Source organism: Ictidomys tridecemlineatus, chromosome 10, assembly GCF_052094955.1.
Source record: "Ictidomys tridecemlineatus isolate mIctTri1 chromosome 10, mIctTri1.hap1, whole genome shotgun sequence".
Taxonomy (NCBI): Eukaryota; Metazoa; Chordata; class Mammalia; order Rodentia; family Sciuridae; genus Ictidomys; species Ictidomys tridecemlineatus.
Window position 1 is genome coordinate 137,907,226 of NC_135486.1, and position 22,658 is coordinate 137,929,883.

General features: G+C 47.2%; 1 protein-coding gene and 1 long non-coding RNA gene across 3 annotated transcripts; one reads left to right on the plus strand and one right to left on the minus strand.

The window, feature by feature from the left end:
* Window positions 1-4,443: 4,443 nt before the first annotated feature.
* Window positions 4,444-9,834, minus strand: LOC144367568 (uncharacterized). The gene is made up of 2 exons (XR_013427089.1): window positions 9,225-9,834; window positions 4,444-5,340 (listed from the first exon to the last, which is right to left on the minus strand). It is a non-coding gene; the product is annotated as an uncharacterized LOC144367568 (long non-coding RNA).
* Flywch2 (FLYWCH family member 2) lies at window positions 9,386-19,437 on the plus strand. Of its 2 annotated transcripts, XM_021734901.3 has the most exons (4): window positions 9,386-9,563; window positions 12,735-12,881; window positions 14,741-15,171; window positions 17,796-19,437. In XM_021734901.3, exons 3-4 carry the CDS (start codon window positions 14,850-14,852, stop codon window positions 17,894-17,896), a joined length of 423 nt encoding a protein of 140 aa, XP_021590576.1. In that variant the 5' UTR covers window positions 9,386-9,563; window positions 12,735-12,881; window positions 14,741-14,849; the 3' UTR covers window positions 17,897-19,437. The 2 variants fall into 2 exon arrangements, with proteins under 2 accessions (XP_021590576.1, XP_005337832.1); XM_005337775.5 differs by lacking the exon at window positions 12,735-12,881 and having other exon boundaries at window positions 9,387-9,563.
* Window positions 19,438-22,658: the final 3,221 nt, after the last annotated feature.

Consider the following 22,658-nt stretch of genomic DNA (forward strand, 5'->3'; position numbering starts at 1 on the left):
GGACCCGGGCGCGCCGCTCCTCCGCCCGCTGGAGCAGGTCGGCTCGCAAGCCCTGGTGTGCCTGTTGGCGCAGCCGGCCGGCCTGTCGCGCGGTGCCGGAGACATCTTCTGGCGAGCTCCGGGGCCAGGCGACCGCCGAGTTGCACCGCCGCCTGGTCCAGTGGCCCTGCACGCCACCGCCGCGCGCCTGACCACCGCCAAGTGAAAATCCACTGACCCACCAGCTCTTTCTGATTCAGAGGACCTTGACCTTGAGCTGAGACTCGGAATCCATTCTTCTTCATCTGGCCTCTTCAACCCTGAAAATCAAGGCTATGTCCTGACACAGTGAAATCCCTAAGCAGCTTAACTGGCTCTGGTAACTGAAGCAACTGGGATTTTCTGCTGTCTCAAAGCAGAGAAAACTTCTGTGTGTTGTCTATGTGTTTTCTCTCTTTTAAGCCCTTGGACTTGGTCATAAATCCTGAGTGTAAAGTGGAGATGGTTATGAATTTCAGGGTGGGAGGAGAAACATTGGTGTAACACACCTAGATTTCATTATGTGTGGATGAAATATTGCCACATTCAGAAACACTTCGTGTGTGTGTGTGTGTGTGTGTGTGTGTGTGTATTGGGGATTGAACCTAAGGCCTGGTGCATCCAAGGCAAGCACTCTGCCAAGTGAGCTATATCCCCAGCCCTTCATATGCAATCCTGAATAGCTTGTTTTCCAGCTTGCTAGAAAAACTTATGTATAGGGGGCTGGGATGTGGCTCAAGCGGTAGCGCGCTCGCCTAGCATGCGTGCGGCCCGGGTTCGATCCTCAGCAGCACCACATACCAACAAAGATGTTGTGTCCGCCGAGAATTAAGAAAAAATAAATAAATGTTAAAATTCTCTCTCTCTCTCTATCCCCCTCTCTCACTCTCTCTTTAAAAAAATAAATAAATAAATAAATAAATAAATAAATAAATAAATAAATAAAAAAAAAAGAAAAACTTATGTATATTTTAACTACTTTACAGCCTAAGAGTTCAAACTGTGAACAAGTTAATTTCAATGAGATTATTTCATCCACATATAATATATTTTTCTCTAAGATGTCCAGTTATCTGATGATCTTATATTTTGATTGTGCTGACAACACAACTTTATAAATTGTGAACGGCTCCTAATGTAGGTAAGTGGAAGAGGATGAAAATGGGAATCAGTGATCTCATGAAGACGGGACTCAATCAAAATATATCTATTTAATGTAAAAAATGACCTTGTGCATAGGATGTATTTTCCTAGGGGAACCTCAGAGTCAGCATGGTGATCACTACTTGCTTCTATGTCTTTTCTGTAGGATGTGTGTACATGAGTGAATGAGAATTTCACCCTTGACCAACAATGTGGTGAATCAAATCTGGCTGCTGGATGAACTGATCTATTATGGGAATTAAAAACAAGAGGCTGGGCACAGTAGAGCACACCTGTAATCCCAGTGTCTTGGGAGACTGAGACAGGAGGATGGCAAGTTCAAAGCCACCCTCAGCAACAGCGAGGTGCTAAGTAACTCAGGGAGGCCCTGTCTCTAATAAAGTACAAAAAGGTCTGGGGATGTGGCTCAGTGGTTAAGTGCCCCTAGGTTCAATCCCCGGTACCAAAAAAATAAAACAACAAAAAAGAGGAAGCAAATAAATAAACAAATATTTTAGGGTTTTGTTAAATTGCTGAAGTTGGCCTCCAACTTTCAATCTTCCTGCCTCAGCCTCCCAAGTAGCTCAGATTCTAAGCCTGTGCTACTGTGACTGGCTGTTTGCCATGCTTCTTTGGTCTCTTTCAGTACATGACAACAAACTAGAAAATTTTACAACCATTAGTAATTTAAAATGTATGTGAAATCTGGGGCTGGGGTTGTGGCTCAGCGATAGAGCACTTGCCTAGCATGTGTAGAGCCCTGGGTTTGATCCTCAACACCACATAAAAATAAATAAATAAAGGTATTGTGTCCAACTACAACCAAAAAATAAATATTAAATAAATAAATAAAATGTATGTGAAATCCAAATATTCATAAGTCTTACTTTGTTGGAGAGGGGTACTGGGACTGAACACAGGGGTGTTTACCACTGAGCTAATATCCCCAGACATTTTTATTTTGTATTTGGAGTCAACGACTCACCTGAGTTGCTGAGGCTTGCCTCAAACATTTGACCATCCTGCTTTAGGTCACTGGGATTACAGTGTCTCATCCTGGGCCCAAAACAATGGAGCCAAGTGATCTTGGACTGAAATTTAGGGAGGCGCTCAGCAGATTAGTGAGACTCTGTCTCAAAATAAAAAATAAAATGGGCTGGGGATGTTACTCAGCAGTGAAGTGCTCCTGGGTTCAATCCCTAGTACCAAAAAAAAAAAAAAAAAAAACAAGCGAGGTATATTTATATCAGCATTAACACTGAATGCTATAAGAGTATATGTGCCTGGGTTTAGGCACTTTGCAATTCAAATCTGACTAGATGTTCACTGCAACAAACTGTTTCCTCACCCACAGAAAAGCCACCACTTGCTCTTGGCTTCCTGGCTGTCTTGAACTGAGCAGCTCTCTTCTGCCCTGGTATTCTGCTTCATGAGTCAGAACTGTGGAGTTGGCCAATCACAGACTGAACCTCTGAAACCAGCAATCAAAATAAAAAAAATAAATAAATAAAGCCCTGACTTTAAACTTAAAACATGAATCTCATTGAAAAACATGAATATGGCACCAGAGAATGAAGTAAGCAATGATTTTGTCTGAAGTTCTAAGTTTACCAATTAGCTTAACAATTGACAAGCACTTTAAATAATTAATGATTTTAGCATAAAAACTTTATGAAAATATACAGAAAATACATGTCTAGAATTAAAAAAAAAAGCATATTTTAGTTTTATTTTTTGTTTTTTTAAAGTAAATGTGCTGAGCACAGTGGTGCACACCTGTGACCCCAGCTACTTGGGAAGCTGAGACAGGAGAATTGGGATTTCCAGGTCAACCCGCATAATTTAGGGAGACCCAGTTCAAAAAATAAAATAACAATGTGAATGATGCAAACACTAAAAGTACAGGGTGTTCAAACTTGTTATACTAGAATTTGAGTCTAAGAGGTGCTCTTTCCTGAGCTACATCCTGCCTTTTTTTTTTTTTAACATTTTTTTTAGATGTTGATGGACCTTTATTTTATTCATTTATTTATTTTAGGTGCTGAGAATCCAACCCACACATGCTAAGCTAGTGCCCCGTCCCCTCTTTCCCCCTCCGCCACTTTTTAAAGTTAATTTGATACTAGGCATTGACCCCAAGGGTACTCTTAACCACTGAGCAACATCCCTAGCCCTTTTTATTTTGAGACAGTTCTTTGCTTAAAGCCTCACTAAGTTGCTGAGGCTGGCCTTAAATTTACAATCTTCCTACTTCAGCCTCCTGAGCTGCTGGGATTACAAGTGTGCAACAGGCCCCCAGTCGTTTTTTATTTTGAGTTAGGGTCTTGCTAAATTGCCCAGGCTGGCCTCAAATTTGTGATCATCATGCCTCTGCCTGATGAGTGGCTGGGATTAGAGGTGAGCATCACTGAGCTCAGTTTGTTCAAAGCATTTTGTTTTAAATATATTTTTAGTTGTAGATGAACACAATATTTTTATTTTATTTGTTTATTTTTATGTGGTGCTAGGGATTGAACCCAGTGCCTTATGCATGCTAGGCAATTGCTCTACCACTGAGCCACAACCCCAGCCCTGTTCAAACCAACAGTTTAATATTTTCCCACGTGTGTGTGTGTGTGTGTGTGTGTGTGTGTGTGTGTGACCTTGTGCAAGCTAGGCAAGCACTCTACCATTGAGTTCCACCCATGGTCCACTTTCTACCTCTTGTTTGAACATGTGTTTCTTCTTTTTAAGTTAGGATCTAATGCTGGGCACTGTGGTTCAGGCCTGTAATCCCAGCAACTCAGGAGGCTGAGGCGGGAGGGTCAGAAGCTCAACGCCAGCCTTAGAAACTTAGCAAAAGGCCCTAAACAATTCAGCAAGAACCTGGACCCTGTCTAAAAAAATAAAAAGGGCCAAGGATGTGGCTCAGTAGTTAAGCACCACCCCTGAGTTCAATCCCTGGTACAAAAAAAAAAAAAAGAGAGAGATTCACATATCACTATTTTTGGAGGACATAATTCTGTGGCTTTTAGTATAGTCACAAGGCTATGCAATCATCACCTATTTCCAAAACTTCTTCAGCATCCCCAAGAGAGAACCCATTAGTCACTCCCCAACCTCTAGCAAGTCAGCAATTGTTCTGTTTGGGGTGAGGGACAGTATTACATGGCAGAGATGCACCGCGTTTCATTAATCCATTCATCTTTTTTTAAATTTTTATTTATTTTTTTTAAACTTTTTATTTTATTTTATTTTTTTAAAGAGATAATTTTTTTAAAAGAGAGAGTGAGAGAGGAGAGAGAGAGTGAGAGAGAATTTTTAATATTTATTTTTTTAGTTCTCGGTGGACACAACATCCTTGTTTGTATGTGGTGCTGAGGATCGAACCCGGGCCGCACGCATGCCAGGCGAGCGCACTACCGCTTGAGCCACATCCCCAGCCCCCATCTTTTTTTTTTTTATATTTATTTTTTAGCTGTGGTTGGACACAATACCTTTATTTATTTATTTATTCGTATGCGGTGCTGAGGATCGAACCCAGGGCCTCGCACGAGCTAAGCGAGCGCTCTACCACTGAGCACTGAGCCCCAGCCCCAGCCCCTCATTCATCATTTGATGGGCATATGAGTCACTTCATATTTGTGTCCCTGTATTCAAAACCTTTGTGGCTAAATCCGTGCCATGTCGGGATAATCCAACCGAATGAAACTACGATGGAATGACTAAGTCGGAGGGACAGACAGAAGTCGATCCACAGTGGGAACGCCCAGCAACCTTGGTCCTGTCCCGCACCGAGGGACCCAGCGAGACCAACAGAGCTCCGCCGCTCTCTCTGCTCTTTCCCCTGGTCAGCACCGACAGCTGGCCGCGGTCTCCCCCAGGTTCCCACCTTGCAGACCCGCGACTGGCGCTCCTGGCGGCAGGGGGCGCGCGAACCCGGCGGCCTCCCGAGCTCGGCAGGACCCAGCGGCGCAGCGCTGCCAGGGGACCGTGGGCCGCGCCGCATCTATCCAGGCCCTTTGACGATACAGAGCCAGCTCTAAAGGAGTGCTGTCTCCCCTTCGGTCATTTCTACAGGTGGGGACTATGTTCCTCCCCCGCGTAGGACACAGCGACAAGGCAGCATCTTGGAAGCAGAGAGCAGCCCTCATCTGACACACGTCCAGAAACTGAGCTTGAACATCCCAGCGTCCAGACCTTGAGAAACAAATTTCTGTCATTTATAAATTGTTCAGTCTGTGTTACTGTTAGAGCAGCATAGACAGACTGAGACAAAGTAAGCATGATATTCCCACCACAGGAAGAAGCTAGGATTAATCAGAATCAAAACCAAAAAATAAACAAACGAAATGAAATAAAATATTTAAATGAGTAAAAAAAAAAAAGATGAACCACCAATAGAAAAATGGAGGGGCCAGCAGTCCTCTATGCTTGGTCTGGTAGTTGCTGAAACCTCGATCCAGTGCCGATCCAATAATGAAGACACGGGTTTGAGAAAATGGAAAAAGAGAGTTTATTGCTTTGCTAGCAAAGGAGAAACACAGGGGATTCCTGTCTCAGAGGCTGCTGTGATTCTGCCCATCAGCAGGAACAGGGGGGCTTTTAAAGAGGTGACTCAAAGGCTACATTCCACGTGTTCTCTGCTGGAGGTGTGATTCACTTGTTAATTTGGGAGATAGTCATTTCTGAGGTCTTCTGGTGCCATCCCCAAAGTCTGGGTTACTTTGTTCCTATGGTGGGTGTGTGCTCAGGGACAGATAACTGCCTAGGATGGAGAAGAAAGGTGACCCTGTTTCTCCAGAGATTAGGAAGGGGGAGAGATTAGGGGAAGAGAAAGAAACATGTCCATTTAAAAAATAAGTTGCAAGGGGCCTGGAGTTGTGGCTCAGTGGTAGTGTGCTTGCCTAGCATTCATGAGGCACTGGATTCAATTCTCAGCACCACATACAGATAAATAAAATAAAGGCCCATCAACAACTAAAAAATATTTTTTACATATTTATTTTTTATTTGTACCCAATACATTTATTTTGTTTATTTATTTTTATGTGGTGCTGAGGATCCAACCCAGGGCCTTAGCACATGGTAGGCGAGCGCTGTACAGCTGAGCTACAACCCCAGCCCCCCCCCCCCAAAAAAAAAAAAAGTTGCAGGGCTGGGGCTGTAGCTCAGTGGCAATGTGCTTGCCTAGCACATGTGAAGCACTGAGTTTGATCCTTAGCACCGCATAAAAGTAAATAAATGTATATTTTTTAAAAAGTTGCAGTAGCAGAGCAGCAAGGATTATATTCAAAGCATAAAGTGGACCACTGTTACATGGTGACTCCTGGTGTTCTGTTTCATGGTGACTTCTGGGATGACTCCCAAGAACCTTTCAAGAGGTTCCAGAGTATTTTTTAAAAATATTTACTTTTTAGTTGTAGTTGGACACAATACCCTTATTACATTTATTTTTATGCGGTGCTGAGGATCGAAACCAGGGTATCAGACGTGCTAGGCAAACGCTCTACTACTGAGCCACAACCCCAGCCCCCCCACCACCTCTTCCAGATTATTTTCATAGGAATACTGAGAAGTCTTTTGATATCTGTGCTGATGATGCAAAAACAATATAGCTCTTAGTTTGAATCAAGGTGATGATATCAAATTGCACTGTTTTCTTTACCACACACTAGCGGCGGAAAAGCCACTCTGTTTAAGAAGAACTTTTTGAAGCTAGCAAGGTGCACCTGTAATCCCAGAAGCTTAGGAAGCTGAGACAGGAGGATCACAAATTCAAAGCCAATCTCCTCAGCAAAAGCGAGGCACTAAGCAACTCAATGAGACCAATAAAATACAAAACTCAATAAAATACAAAATAGGGCTGGGGATGTGGCTCAGTGGTCAAGTGCCCCTGAGTTCAATTCCTGATTTCCACCCTCCCCCCCCCCCAAAAAAATAAAAAGACCTTCTGGAGCTCAGTGGCCCACACCTGTAACCCCAGAGACTCAGGAGGCTGATGCAGGAGAATCACAAGTTCAAAGCCAGCCTCAGCAATTTAGTGAGGCTCTAAGCACCTTAGTGAGACCCTATTTAAAAAACAAACAAACAAACAAAAAAACCATAAAAATGGCCAGGCATAGTGGCACAGTCCTATAGTCCTGGCTCATTGGGACATTGAAGCCAGGAGGATTTCTCAGGCCTACAAATTCAAGAGCAGCCTAGGCAACCATAGCAAAACTCCATCACATAAGGGGAAAAAGAAAAGTGTAAAACACTGATTTGCTGACTCTATTTGGTGAAGATAGTTAGGCAGAGGATTCTTACTGCAATTTAAATTTCAATTTAAAATTCATGTGATAAATTGTGACAGATGGAACTCACATAACCCAAATCTTTTGAGCTCTTCAATGATAAGAATGTAAAGGGCTGGGCTTAATAATCCTAGCAACTCCTCAAACTGAGGTAGGAGGGTCACATGTTCAAGGCCAGCCTGGGCAATTTAGGAGACCCTGTCTCAAAATAAAAAATAAAAAGAATTTGGGGTGTAGCTTAATAGTAAAGCACCCTCAGATTCAATCCCCAATATTGGGGGAAAAAAGTGTAAAGGGATTCTGAGATGAATCATCTGGAATATTGTAAAACTAAGGAATAAAAGCCCAAGTAAGACTCCTATCAGCACACGTGGCAATACTTTGAATTCTCACAGTTACTCTATGAAATGAAATAAATGTAATTATCCCCATTAACCAGATGAAGAAACAAATGAAACCCCAAAGAGGGAAAGTGATGGCTTAAGTCACATAGCTAGCAAATGCCAGAGCTGGGATTCAAACAGCAGGCATCTGACTTCAAACTTGAGCACCTCGCTGGGAAAAACTCAGCAACACATTTAAAAAGCCTTTAAAAATATTTGTCTCAATGGTGGCATTTGCATCTAAATGGATGGAGTTAGAGAATATTGTGCTAAGTGAAGTAAACCAATCCCCAAAAACCAAAGGCCAAATGTTTTCTCTGATATGTGGATGCGGATCCATAATGGGGGTGGAGGGAGCATGGGAGGAATGGAGGAACTTTGGAGGGCAAAGGGAAGGGAGAGGGCATGGGGGTAGGAAAGATGGTGGAATGAGATGGCCATCATTACCCTAAGTTCATGTATTAAGACAGCAATGGTGTCACTCTACTTTGTACAACCAGAGAAATGAAAAATCGTGTTCTACATGTGTACTATCAATTGAAATGCATTCTGCTGTCATGTATTCAAATTAGAATAAATAAAATTTAAAAATATATTTATCTCACCAGGCATGGTGGATCACTACCCGTTATCTCAGCTACTTTGTGGCGAAGGGCTGGGGATGCAGCTCAGTGGTAAAGTGCCCCTGGGTACCCGAAAAAACATTTTTTCCCCTCGTACTGGGGAAAAAAGAATTACCTCTATTGACCCCTTTAGGAATTTCATATATATATTAGTTGCAGTTGGACACAATGCCTTTATTTTATTTATTTTTCATGTGTTGCTGAGGATGGAACCCAGGGCCTCGCACATGCAAGGCGAACGCTCTAACACTGAGCCACAACCCTAGCCCCCCATTTAATAAAGGAAACGCCATTGGTCCACCCTCACCATTAGCCTAGTCATCAGAGATTTAAGTGCAAGGGTACTTATAATCTAATAAATTAGATACAACCAGTAGTCTGTGATTGAATGATAATGACGATTAAAAGCCTTTGAGTGCACTGCAGAATGCCCAGGAAATGACGCTACCCGGAGAAAGCAAAGGAAGACTCTGATAGAAGCCAAAAGGAGGGTGGACTGAGGGATCTGCAAGGCCCAGGCCCGGAGGGAGCCTTTCTGGAGGTCCACGTCCGTAAGCAGGGGGCGAAGTCTAAACCAATGAGCGAAGACTAAGATAATAGCGAGAGTTGGACCAATGGCGACGTATCACACCGTAGTCTAGATGCTGGGCTGGACCGTCCAGCGGCTTGAATGAACTGAAAGAGTCCTTCCCTCCGCTTGTTCAGTAAAGCGCCCGGGGCTTCCTCCACAGGGAGCCAAAGTCAAATACCGGGGAGTTCGGGGGGGCCTCAGTTAAACCCACCTGCCTGCATTGTGAAGCCGGGACAGGGACCTGAAAACCGGGGCGAGGGCCCAGGACGTCCCCCGGAGTCGGATCCTGGACCCGCCCCCTCCCATTCACGCGTGGCGACCACGCCCCCACACGCCGATTGGCTGAGTCTCGTCGGCCCGGCGCCGCGCGGGGAAGACCCGGAGAAGCGCGAGCAGCCTAGGAATGGGTTCCCGCGACCTAGCTGCGCATGCTCGCCCCGTGACCCCTGCTTGAGGTGACTGCTAGAGCCGAGGCCGGAGACCCCCCAGCACCCGCGCGGAGGGACCCGCCGCGGCTCTGTCGCCGGAGAGGGAGGGCACGCTGCGGTCGGTGAGGACGGGTCCCAGAGGCAGGGAGGGGAGGAGACCGCCCCGGAGCATCCCGCCCCACGGATGGACGGCTCTCCGGGGTCCCGGAGCTGCTGTGCTGGGGAAGGGGGGTCGCCGGCTCTGCCGGGTTTCCGGCTGCTCCTTGTCCGACACACGCGATTCGCCTCCTTTCTCCTGGTTCTCCTTCCCCCAAACCTCCCGACCCGGGACTAAGCCTGGCGCCCCCAAATCGGGGAGCCCCACATCGCCCGCCTTACCCAGCACTGTCCACCCCGCCCAGTGACTGCCCATCCTGCACCCACCCCTGTCCGGTCCCTTCTTCGCGTCTGGTGGTCTGTACAGCGACGGCAGCTAGTAGGAGGCGTGAGGTCTGTGGGCTTCGTCGGGAGGTGGTGGCGTTGGTGGGAGAGGAGCGGGAACCTGTCTTTTGGGCCCAGCCCAAAAGCATTTGACAGCGTTTGACGGCACTCATAGGAATTTCATGAAATCTTTGCCATCAGAAATTTATCTGCATGGGTATTTATAATCTAATAAATTAGATACAACGGGGAAATAAAATTCTGAGCCAAGGGAATTAGGAGAAGGAGTTGCCCTGATTGAAATTCCCATTTTGGGGAAGCTCTACCCTGCATACTACAGTTTTTGACCTTTTGAGGGGAGTCGCTGCCCGTTGTGGGTTTTTGTTGTTGTTGTTGTTGTTGTTGTTGTTGTTTTGTATCAGGGATTGATCCTAGGGGTACTTAACCACTGAACCACATACCCAGCCATTTTTATGTTTTATTTTGAGACAGGGACTCACTAAGTTGCTTAGGACCTCACTAAGTTTGAGCTTGGCTTTGAAATTGCTATTATTCTCCTGCCTCAGCCTCCTGGGTCGCTGGATCTCCCTGTAAGGATATGTCCTGCACACCTAGGTATACCAGCATCCCATCGCCATCCAGTCACAGCCCTCTATGGTTGCATTGGACAGTGATTGAGGAGCAGCTGTTGGTATTACCCAGAACTTTTGCAAACATCGACTTTACCCTTCACCTATCCATATAAACAAACCCTACTAAATTCACCACTATTCCCATTACAGATGAAAACAGCCCAGAGAGGGGAAAGCATTTGTCCCTGAGGCTGCAGGTACTGGTAGACCTTGATATTTCTCTTTCATATATATGAAAGTAATTCTCTTGATCCACCTAAGATATCAAACAAAGTGCCAGGTTTCCAGAATCTCCCTGGTAAGGTATTGGACCTTGTATTATTTTCCTATGACTTCCATAACAGATGTAGTGGCTTAAAACAACACATCTTTATTACCTTACAGTTGTAGAGACCAGAAATCTAACACAGGTGTCACTGAGTTAAAATTGGACAGGGCTGTGTCCCTTTCTGAGACTCTAAAGAGAATCTTTTCCTTGCCCTTTTCAGCTTTTAGAAGAAGCAACCTGTGTTCCTTGGCTTGTGACCCTCCTTCCTCTTCTTGAAAGGCACATTTCATCTAGTGGACTCTGCTTCTGTCATCACCTCCCTCTCACTTCTTCTACCCTCTCCCACTTTTTTGGGGGGGAGGGAGTACAGAAGATTGAACCCAGGGGTGCTTAACTGAGCCACATCCCCAGCCATTTTTATTTTGTGTCTCACTAAGTTGCTTAGGGCCTGGCTGAGTTGCTGAAATTGGCTTTGAACTTGTGATCCTCCTGCTTCAGCCTCAGAGCTGCAATATTACAGGCATGAACCACCATGCTTGGCTCCCTCTCCCACTTTTAAGGACTACAGTGATTACATTAGGCCCACAGAATAATCTCTTGCTGAGCAACTTTAACTCCCCTTTGATAAGTGAATTAATATATTCACAGGTTCCAGAGATTAGGATCTGGACACAGACCTGAGGGTGTATGACTCCTGCCAGTTAATAGTGCAGTCTTGGGTTTGGGTCTACACTGAGCCATCTTTATGCTTCTGGGTCTCCTTGCTCATCACACCATGATCCACATCATGAGAGCTGGTTAGTGTAAAGGGGTGCCTGAGTTTCATAGCAATGTCAAAACATCAGATTGCAGAATTGGGAGGGCATAAAATGAGTGAAGTAAAGCAACTGCTAAGCCTTTTGATCCTTTTAATTTGTTTCTCCTTTTTTTTGTTTGTTTTTTAAAAACCAGTGATTGAACCCAGAGGTACTTAACCACTGAGCCACATCCCAGCCATTTTTATCTTTTATTTTGAGACAAGGTCTCACTAAGTTGCTGAGACTGGCTTTGAACTTGAGATCCCCCTGCCTCATCCTCTCCAGCCACAGGTGTGTGCCACTGTGCCTGGTGAGAGTTCCAGTTTCTTCTCATCCCTGCCAACACTGATCTGCCTTTTCTTTTATTGTGTCCATTTAGGTAGATGTGAAATGCATTTCAGTATGGATTTTATTTGCATTTCATAATGCCTGATGATGAGCATCTTATGTATAGGTCATTTGTGTTTCTTCTTTGGAGAAAGGCCTGTTCGGAGCTTTTGCCCATTTTATAATTGGGTCATTTCTTTTTTAATTATTGACTTGTAGTGTTCTTTATAAATTTTAGATTCAAGTTATTTATCAAGTATATAACCTGTAAAAATTTTTCTTCCATTCTGAGTTGTCTTTTAATTTTCTCAATGATTAAAACACAAAACTTGCCAGGTGTGGTGGTGCATGCCTGTAATCCCAGGTGGCTCAGGAGGTTGAGGCAGGAGGATTGCGAATTCAAACCAGCCTCAGCAAAAGCGAAGTGCTAAAGCAAATCAGTGAGACTCTGTCAAAAAAAAAAAAAAACAATAAATTTTTAAAAATTACATTGTGTGGTGGTATGTGTCAATGTGGTAGTACATGCCTTTAATCCCAGCAGCTCAAGAGGCTGAGTCAGGAGGATCACAAGTTCAAAGCCAGCTTCAGCAATGTAGTGAAACCCTGATCAACTAGGTGAGATCCTGTCTCAAAATAAAATATCCCCAAAGGGCTGGGGATGTGGTTCAGTGGTTAAATGCCCTTGGTTTCAATCCCCAATATATTAAAAAAGTTATTTTTGATGTTCTAGGATTGAACCCAGGGCATAAGCACTCTGGGCAAGCTACTTTCCCAGCCCACAAATACTATTAAACTATACACTTTATTCAGATTTCATAAATGTCCACTAATGTCCCTTTTCTGTTCCAGGATCTTATCTGGTATCCCACATTGCTTCTAGTCTGAACTTCTTCTTAGTCTCCTTTCATCTGTGAAGGAGTCAGTTTTCCCTTGATTTTGATGACCTTGACAGTTTTGAAGAATATCAGCTGGGCATCTTATAGAATATCCCTCAAGGTGGGGCTGTCTGGGATTTTCTCATGATTAATCAAGGATGATGCTTTTATTTATTTATTTATTTATTTGATGGTGCTGGGGTTTAAAACCAGGGTCTTGTGCATGTGAGGCAAGAACTCTACTGAGTGCTGAGCTGTATCCCCAGCCGAAGGGTGATGCTTTAGAGGGAAGGATCACACAGACGTAGGGTGCCCTTCTCCTTATATTGCACCGCCTGTCATCCACACATCCTGTGACCAATGTCCTTCACCAGCTGGTTGAAGTGGTGTCTACCAGGTGTCTCCCCTGAAGAGTTAACGTTTTTTTACTATTCTTTATCTTTGGAAATGAGTCACTAAGGCTAATGACAATCAAGGGAGGAGACTTCAGCTCTACCTCCTGGAGGGGGGAGTATTAGCCTGTACTGTTTAAAAATCTTTTTTTTTTTTTTCTTCTCTTTGCTTTTTGAAATGAGATCTCACCAGCTGTGTGCTACTGGCCATTCACATAATTGCCTGAGGCCACTATCCTCCTGGGGCAGAGCAGGGGTGATGGTGACACTTGGAAGGAAGGTCATTGGGTTACAGCAGCGGAGGTCAGGGCTGATGTCATAGCATCTCACTTCTGACTCAGGTCATTTTTGTTCTGGGTGAGTGGGCCCCAGGAGTGGGGTGCACTCTATCTCTTGTCTCTTACCTGCCACCAATTCTCTGTCAATGTGTCTATAATTTTGAAACTTTTATATTGATCTCTTTATTTTTTGTGATGCCAGGGATTGAACCCAGGGCCTCATGTGTGCTAAGCATGAGCTCTATCACTGAGCTACACCCCAAGCCAAATATTAATCTTTCTTTTCTTTCTTTGGTATTGGGGATTAAACCCAGGGGTACTTAACCATGAGCCACATTTCCAACCCTTTTTATTATTATTATTATTATTATTAGTAGTAGTAGTAGTAGTAGTAGAACTGGGGATTGAACCCAGGATCTTGTGCATGCAAGGCAAGCACTCTACCAACTGAGCTATATCTCCAGCCCAGCCCTTTTTATATTTTAATTAGTGACAAGGTCTTTGCTAAATTGCTTAGGGCCTGGCCAAGTTGCTGAGACTGACTTTGAACTTGCAATCCTTCTGCCTCAGCCTTCTGAGCTGCTGGGATTACAGGCATGCACCACCACACTTGGCCTTAATCATTCTTTTCTTTTTTAAAAAAAAATTTTTTTTGTTGTTGTAGATGAATACAATACCATTATTTTACTTATTTATCTTTATGTGGTGCTGAGGATTGAACCCAGGCCTCACACATGCTAGTTAAGCACTTTACCACTGAGTTACAACCCCAGCCCCAATCTTTATTTTCTTGTATGATATTATATTGTATAGGAACAGAGAACCTTTTCTCTGAGTAATGGACTAATGAAAAACTTAGTTTGTGAGTAAATGTGTCTTATCTTTTCAAATGTTAAATATGTTTCCATTGTAAAATTAGTTCATGCCCCCAAAAAAGTGACCTCATGAAGATTATAACTTTTTTTTTTAAAGAGAGAGAGAGGAGAGAGAGAGAATTTTTTTTTAAAAGAGAGAGTGAGAGAGAATTTTTAATATTTATTTTTTAGTTCTCGGCGGACACAACATCTTTGTTGGTATGTGGTGCTGAGGATCGAACCCGGGCCACACGCATGCCAGGCGAGTGCGCTGCCGCTTGAGCCACATACCCAGCCCTGAAGATTATAACTTGAGAAAGTAATGGATCAGTGAAAAATGAAGTTGGTGGTTCCTAGCTGCAGTTGGTTGCCCCCAGCTGCATCCCAGGTCTACTTTCTAGAGCCTCTAACCCCAAAGGCTACCTCCACTGACTGGACTTTTGCCTCCTCCCTTAGGAGAGAGCCCCTGGACTCCCAGGCTCCTGGACAGGGAAGAAGAGGAAAAGAAACCTATTTGCTGAACGCTGAGCGTGGGTGACCTGAGGGCTAGCCTGTTGGTTCCAGGATGTCACTGCCCAAGTCCAGTGATCAGGAGGGCAAGAGTGTGAAGGCTGACCAGGAGCCGTCCCCGGAGGCGAGCACAGATGTCATTCCGGCAGCCCCCAGGAAACCCAGGAAATTCTCCAAACTGGTCCTGTTGACAGCCTCCAAAGACAGCGCCAAAGTGGCTGGGGCCAAGCGCAAAGGAGTACACTGCATCATGTCCCTGGGGGTACCAGGCCCTGCCACCCTGGCCAAAGCCCTCCTTAAGACCCATCCAGAGGCTCAGCGGGCCATTGAGGCAGCCCCTCAGGAGCCTGAGCAAAAACGCAGCAAGCTGGACCCTGGTGAGGCTCTGGGAGCCAGGGATGGACCCTCCCAGAGACAACCTGTTCCCTCTCCTAGTTGCCCCCACACAGCTGGCTCCTTTTCTAAGAATCCCTGCTGCTCCCTCTGCCTTCCTGGCCTCCCTTTCCCTTCTTCCTCTAAGCAGGTGGCATGAGGTTATGGGTGCAGGCCCTGTATCCATGAGGGGCCTAGGACCCTGCCTTGGCCCCAGCGCTGTGAGGTAGTCTTGTCCCTCCAAGATCTGCACCTTGCTGTACCACAAGTGTCTGAGCTGGAGGTGGGCCTGACACCATGCTGCATGTGGGAGAAAGGGGGCTGCTGCTTGTTCTTAAGACCTTGAATGCAGGGTGAGCATCTCTAATGGCCTGGACTTCTTGGTCCATCCTCCATACATTCTAGAAAGTTCCTTCATTTCTTCAGTCAGCTGCTTCATTATTATTTCCTGAGCAGCAGCTGAGTGCCCACTGGGTGCTGGGACTTAGGGAGGCCAGCAGACCAGGCTAGGTGGTCTTATGCCAGCCTCTCCAGCCTGCCTTCCCCTTTTTGCCTCTCTTGCTCTAGCCACCTGCTCCCTGGATCCTCTAGGAAGGACAGCTGAGGGCTTCCAGGGCCATGAGGCCAGGGAGGGACCTTAGTGGCTGAAGCCTGGCTAAAGGGGAGCAGGGCTGACTGGGCAGTCTCACTGCCCTCTTGCTTTGGAGTGACAGGATGACAGGACAGAACAAGTCAGGCAACTTTGGCCCCATCCCCACCCCCACCCACCTATGGCTCTGCTCCTGTGTGGGTTTTGGACAGAAATAGCAGGCAGGGATATGTCCGGGTGGGGAGTGCAGTGGAGGGCAGGTGGCCTCTTACTCTGCAGCCAGTTCAGACTTGTCACAGTGCAGGTTCCCAGCATCCATGAGTGCCTCAGGGCTGTAGGAGCAGCAAGGTTGGGGTCAAAAGCTCAGGCAACAGGAAATTGGCTAGGGTCAGTGGGTGCTGATGGGTGTCCTCTGAAGAAGGGTGGGAGGCTAATCCTGGGGCACTCAGAATGTAGGGGCAAAGGGGGGGATATTAAGGTGGGCCAGAGGCTATGAGATGCACTTACAGAAATCAGGGTGTTGGGACAAGTTTTGGGCCAGGAGGACCCACCTGTCAGTCCACTTGTCTCCCAATGTCACTGGGGCTGGTGAAGGACCCCAGGCTAGCAATACATGGGATGCCCAGCAAGGGCCACCAGGTAAGACCCCCATGGAGCTGGAAATTCCCTGGCAACTGGGCAGATAGGCTGGTTAGGATGATTAGAGAGTGTGCCTTTGTCCTGGCACATGCTGGTGCTTGGGCTGAGGCCATTTCTGTGCATATATTGTGTGTGAGTCACTGCCTACATGAACATCTCTGTGTTTGTCTATTTCTGTCTTTCTTTGTATTTGCCTAGGGGTGAGTCAGTGTGGGTCTATGTTTCTGTGTTAGTCTGTGAGGACTCCAAGCAGATCCACAGCGCCCCCCCCCCAGGCTTAGTGCAAATGTAAGGACCCAAAGTCATCTTTTGAGAACAAATTTTGAAGAGTACTCCAGGGGAGTGCCCAGTGGATGTGTTTCTTCTCAGTTGGAAGTGGGGTCTGCCATGCCCTGAGAAGAAGAGGACAATAAAGCCATAGTCCTGGGCCTTGGTTTGCTGCCTCTGAACAGGTGGCCTTGGGCTCTACTAGAGCACTCACCTGACAGTCAGGCTTAAGGAAAGGAGGGGCCCTTGGATTTTCATCAGTTACCTGAACAGTTCAAGGAACCGTTCATTGATGGATATTTATGGGAAGAGGCCTGAGGTCAGAGGCTATTGCTGTCCCAGGCCACAGCCCTGGCGGGTATCCCAGCACTGAGGCAGTGCTGGAGAGAGGAATCCTGGGCCCCTGAGCTTCTAGCCCCGCTGCAGCATGCCAGCTCCCATTAGCCAGGCCTGCTCTGAGTGCTTTCATGTATCCACCATATTCCTGCCAGTCTAGGTAGAGGCTGGGCTCACAGGGGCTAAGTCATTGCCCTGAGACTACCTCTTGTCACTGCTGATACTGGGCTCCTGTGGAATCTGTTCTTCCCACTGAGCTGTGTAGGATGGAGCCATCTTGAGGGTCCTTCCAACCCATTTGAGACTGCTGCTTTACCATTCTCTCCTGTTGTCCAGGCTCTAGGGTCCTCTGTTTTGTGGGAATTGGAATGAAGTCCCATTTCTTCAGATGAAGGGCTGCACTCAGTGGCAGGGCTCCCTTAGGCAGGCATTCTCTTGGAGAATGACCCCCGGCTCCTGACACTCCTCCTTCCCTGCAGACTTCCCCATCTCTGCACAGCCCAGCCCAGGCGGTAAGGATGGCGGTGTCTTACTCCCACTCAGCCCAGGTTCCTGGAAATGATTTTAACAGTTTTTGTGTCCCTGGGCTAGTGACTTTTGGGAGCAGTGGCCCTGAGGTGACAATTTTTTCCCTAAGTCAGCCAGCAGAGGCTTCTGGCCAGAAATAACTTCTGGACAGAAATAGCCAACAAGGCCAGGGGCCTCCAACATGCTTAGACCCCTGGACGCCCAGGTCCAGCCCTTCCCATCCCATCCCTTGTCCTTTGCCACCAGCCTGATCACCCACCTCTTTTCCAGACACAGGCAGCAAAGAAGACAGCGGATTTGCAGCCATGGATCCCGCTGGGCATGGGGAGCCAGCTGCCGCCTGCCCTGCTACACCCAGTGCGTCCTTGTAACCTTGGCAACGTGGCTACAGCTGCTGCGTCTTCACTGCCAAGGATGGGTGGTTCTACTAGTCCACAAGACTTCCCAGGCCAGGTCGTCGGGGGATTTTCACTTTCAACATTGTGTAATTTTTAAAAAATTTTACATCAAGCCTAAGTTACTTTTGTAAGGAGAAAAAAAAAATCAAAAGGAGAATTTAAAAGCTGTATACTATTACCCATCATGGACAGGTTTTAAACGTGCCAGGATTCGAGTCCTTGGAGACCAGCTCCAACCCCACCACCCTTGGGGCCCGCTCTCCCCCACCAGCCTTCACCTGGCCCTGCCCCATAGCTGCTTGGCCTGGGCCATCAGTCCAGGGACTCTACTGGGGTTTCCAACCCCCAGGCCTCACCTCGTTTGCCTCCTCAGGCTGGAAAACCAGCTACTGACCATAACCAGGTAGAGCCCCTGAGGTTTCCCCTTCCTGCTGCCTTGTTTTGAAGGGATCATTGGGAGCTCTGCCCCATGTCTGATATCACCAGACCCTGGATGCTGCCTGACCCTTCCCCCAGGGAACCTCAGACTTCTGCCTGCTGGGTCTGCACAGGGTAAGCCTCAGTCACTGCCCTTCCTCAGGAAGCCTCCCAGATGTGGCTCCCAGCCACTGAGCCCACCCTTCCAGGCCTGTACTGAGGAAGGGATGAGCTTGCAGCTCCTGGGGTCTGGAAAGGATCCTGACAAAAGTGCTAAGTGCCCTCCTATGATCTTTTCAGGTGATTGGGGGCTGAGGAGACTTCCTGGAACCTGAGCCCCTCCCCAAACTCATGGGGGCTGCCCTGCTAGAGGGGAGATGAAGGAAACACAGTTACCCTCCTCAAGGAAATAATCAGACACAGAGCAGACCTCCCACTGTCCCCTCCAGAGGCTCCCAGAGTACAGTGAGCAACATCTACCCCTGAGTTAGAGGCTCCTAGAGTCCCCAGGGCCAAAGCTTCAGCCTCCAGACCCTTCACCTCGCGGTCCTTATTTGAAAATTGCCTCTAGGCATAAGGAATCATTTTTAAAATGCAGGCTGTAGCAGCCTTGTGTTTGTAAACATTTATTCAAAATTAACTAGCATTCTAGGTGTAGTGATGAAGGCCTGTAATCCCAGTGACTTGGTAGGCAGGAGGATCACAAGTTTAAGGCCAACCTCAGCCAATTTAGCAAGACTCTGTCTCGAACTAAAATCAAAAGGACTGAAGATGAGCTGAGCCTGATGGTACACTCCTATAATCCTTGTGACCTGGGAGGCTGAGGCAGGAGGATCACAAATTCAAGGCCAGTCTCAGCAATTTAAAAACGACTGGAGATGCAGCTCAGTGGTTAAGCACCCCTGGGTCCAATCCTCAGCACCCTCCCCTGCCAAAAAAAATTAAAGAGCATCAATTGCCTCTATCAGGAAACACGTTACTTTCCATTTTACTTTTATAACATTGTAACATTTTTATTCCGTTCTGTGACTATAATTTGGAAATTTCTTTTGTCTTCATTCTATATTCAAATAAGAGTCCACTATGGTTTCTCCTTTCCTGGGTGCTCATCATTGTCTGGTTTTGTCGGATGATAAGAATGCCTTTGGGGACTGGGGCCAGAGCTCAGAGCATTTGCCTAGACTGTATGAGACCCTGGGTTCATCCCCCAGTACTCCCCCCACCAATAAAAAAAAAAAGAAGAAGAAAAAGAAGAATGCCTACAGAAGATCTGGGAGGTAATCCCAGAGAAGCAGGAGTGGGGAGGAGGAGGGGCCGAGGCACCTGACCTAATGGCCAGCCTCCTGTGGCCTCTTGAGAGAGCCATCACCTCACAGTCCAGGTTAGGGCAGGTTAGAGAGAGTGGATTCCCTCACTCTGCCTGCAGGACAGTGATTGCACAAAAGTCCCCTCCTTTGGACTTTGGGAGGCAACAAGGCAGTCTTAGGGGCTGTGTGGAGCACCAGAGTGAGAGGCACTTTTGAAGGTCCTGTGAGGTGCCATTGGGGGCAGCAAGGGCACACATGGGGCCAAAATAGGTAGGCAGAGCTGGTGATTAGGGAGTGACCCAGTACTGGGGAGCTGAGAGGAACCAGAAGCTTATGTACTGGGTCAGGCAAAGTAAATTTTGGTTTACTTATGTTTTTACTTTTAAAAAATTGAATATGTAAAAGCTGCAGGATGAGTACAGTGAACAACATCTAGCCCTCACCTGGACTCCCTCCCCCCACTCCCCTTTTTCCAAACATTTAAATACAGATTGCAAACAATGAATCCTTCAGTGTACACCTCTGAGCTCCACCTTCCCTGTCACTCTCAGGATCACAATAGATAGTGCATGTAAAAGAATCTCCATTGACTCAGTGACATCATCCAACCCCCAGCTCCTACTAAATTCCCCAGGCAGGCCCAGGACAGTCCTTACCTTACCTTTGCTGCCCACCACTGGGCTGCCTCCCAGTCTTATTTATTTATCTATGAATCTATTTATTTGGGGTACTAGGGATTTTTATTTATTTTTTAGAGGGGGGGGGAGAGAATTTTAATATTTATTTATTATCGGTGGACTCAACATCTTTGTTTGTATGTGGTGCTGAGGGTCAAACCCCGGGCCGCACGCATGCCAGGCGAGCGCGCACCGCTTGAGCCACATCCCCAGCCCCGTACTAGGGATTTAACTCAGGGGCACTTTACCACTGAGCTACATCCCCAGCACTTTTTATGTTTTATTTTGAGACAGTGTCTCACTAAGTTGCTTAGGGCCTTGCAAAATTGCTGAGGCTGGCTTTGAACTTTCGATCCTCCTGCTTTAGCCTCCTGAGTTGCTGGAATTACAGGTGTGTGCCACTATGCCCAGCTCTTCATTTTTCTGCACTGACCTGCAGATGGCTGGCTACTGGGAGAGACAGAGACCCCTACTCTTTGATGCCCACCAAGATAAACTCCGACACAAGTTACAGTCCTCCTTCTTGCTTTATTTTCTGCATAGCACATACCAGTTTCTAAAACCATGCATCTCATGGTTTGCTATGCCTATTGCTTCTTGGTACCCCCCCGCCCCGCCCTCTCACCACACCGCCCAGTAACATAAGCTTAACACCACCAGGGAAAGGATTTTTGTTGATTTGGTCCCTGAAGTTCCCAGTGTGGAGAGCAGGTAGAGACGGGGAGCCAGCTGGAACAGAAGTGTGAAGGAGGTACCGAGCTTGCTGGATACTTGGGGTACAGATTCCAGGTCGTGGGGCGCGAGGAGGGGCTGCAGGTTCAATAGGTGTGTAGGTTGGAGAAGACACAGAGGGTTGTGAGGGGTGGGATGGGATGGGGTGGGATGGGATGAGGTGGGGTGGAGGAGGACTAGCCCTGAAAATCCAGAGGATGTGAAAGGATGCCAAAAGGAAAGGACCCCACGGAGGACGCAGGATGCGGGAAGACTTAGGAAGTGGCGATAGTCTTCCCATCCTGAGACCTGGGCCTCAGCCCTCTTGGAGTCCCAGGTCACTTCCAGCCTCAGCGTTGGAGCCGGGGAGGGGCGGGAAGGAGCGCCGCGGGGCCTGCAGTTGGGAGTCTTCCAGGGAGGAGTAGCGTCAGCGCCCGGCACTGCGGAGGTCGCGCAGCTTGAAGCAGGAGGCTCTCAGCAAGGAGGAGGGACTTGGATGTGGCGCCGCCAAGTGTCCCAGGAAAGCACCTCCGGGAGCTATCCCGTACCCTGGGCACCCGGCGGCTGGGAGTTGCTGGAGGATGACGTGGGTCGGTGTCGGTACACGGCGGAGGCAGAGAGGACCGATGAGCGAGGGCTGGACCAATGGGCGAGGGCTGGACGGGTGAGCTAGGGCTGAAACCACGAACGAAGGCTGGCCCAGTGGGCGAGGGCTAGACCAATGGAGGGGGCTGGACCAGTGAGCGAAGGCTGGACCAATGGAGAGGGCTGGATCAAGGGCGAGGGCTGGACCAGTGGACAAGGGCTGGACCCAGGGGTGGACCTGTGGGCGAGGGCTGCACCCGTGGGGAAAAGGCTTTTCTGCTACCAAAAGGCTGAAAGTCTAGCGAAGGTGATTTTTTTCCCCCCTGACCTATATTTTGAGCTGATTTTACACCTACCCAGAACATTCCCCAAATGTCAAGAATGACCTCGGACTTAGCAGCAATATTTCTTTCTTTTTTAAATGTCTTATGATTTTATGTGGTGCTGAGGATCGAACCTAGTACCTCACTCTTGCTAGGCAAGCGCTCTACCACTGAGCTACACCTCCGGCCTCTGTAGTGATATTGCTAATAGGAAAATAACTAAATTAGGTAGCCAGTCCTATATAAAATACATTATACCTCGGGAGGAAGTTTACAATAGAGAGTTAGGTATAAAAAAGCAGGAACATAAAAAATTATTTCAATGATCTCAACGATGCAAGATTAGATTCATTATCAAAAAGATTTATCAGAAAGAGGAAATCTGGAAACTCAAAGTACCCAGAATAGGTAATCTAGAAATGAACAAGGGCTGGGGGGGGGGGGCGGGGGGATCAGTAGTAGAGTGCTTGCCTGGCACGTGTGTGGCCCTGGGCTCCCATCCCAACACCCAAAAATAAAACAAAATTTTAAAAGAATGACCAAGTGGGCTGGGGATGTGGCTCAAGCGGTGGCGCGCTCGCCTGGCATGCGTGCGGCCCGGGTTCCATCCTCGGCACCTCATGCAAACAGCGATGTTGTGTCCGCCTAAAAAATAAATATTAAAAAAAAAAAAAGAATGACCAAGTTGTAGACTCACACTCCCCAGGATATTTAC

Coding starts and splice junctions, on each gene's coding strand:
- Flywch2 (XM_021734901.3), top strand. CDS start 14,850: ATGTCACTGCCCAAGTCCAGTGATCAGGAGGGCAAGAGTGTGAAGGCT. Junction 15,172..17,795: donor ACGCAGCAAGCTGGACCCTG/GTGAGGCTCTGG, acceptor CCTCTTTTCCAG/ACACAGGCAGCAAAGAAGAC.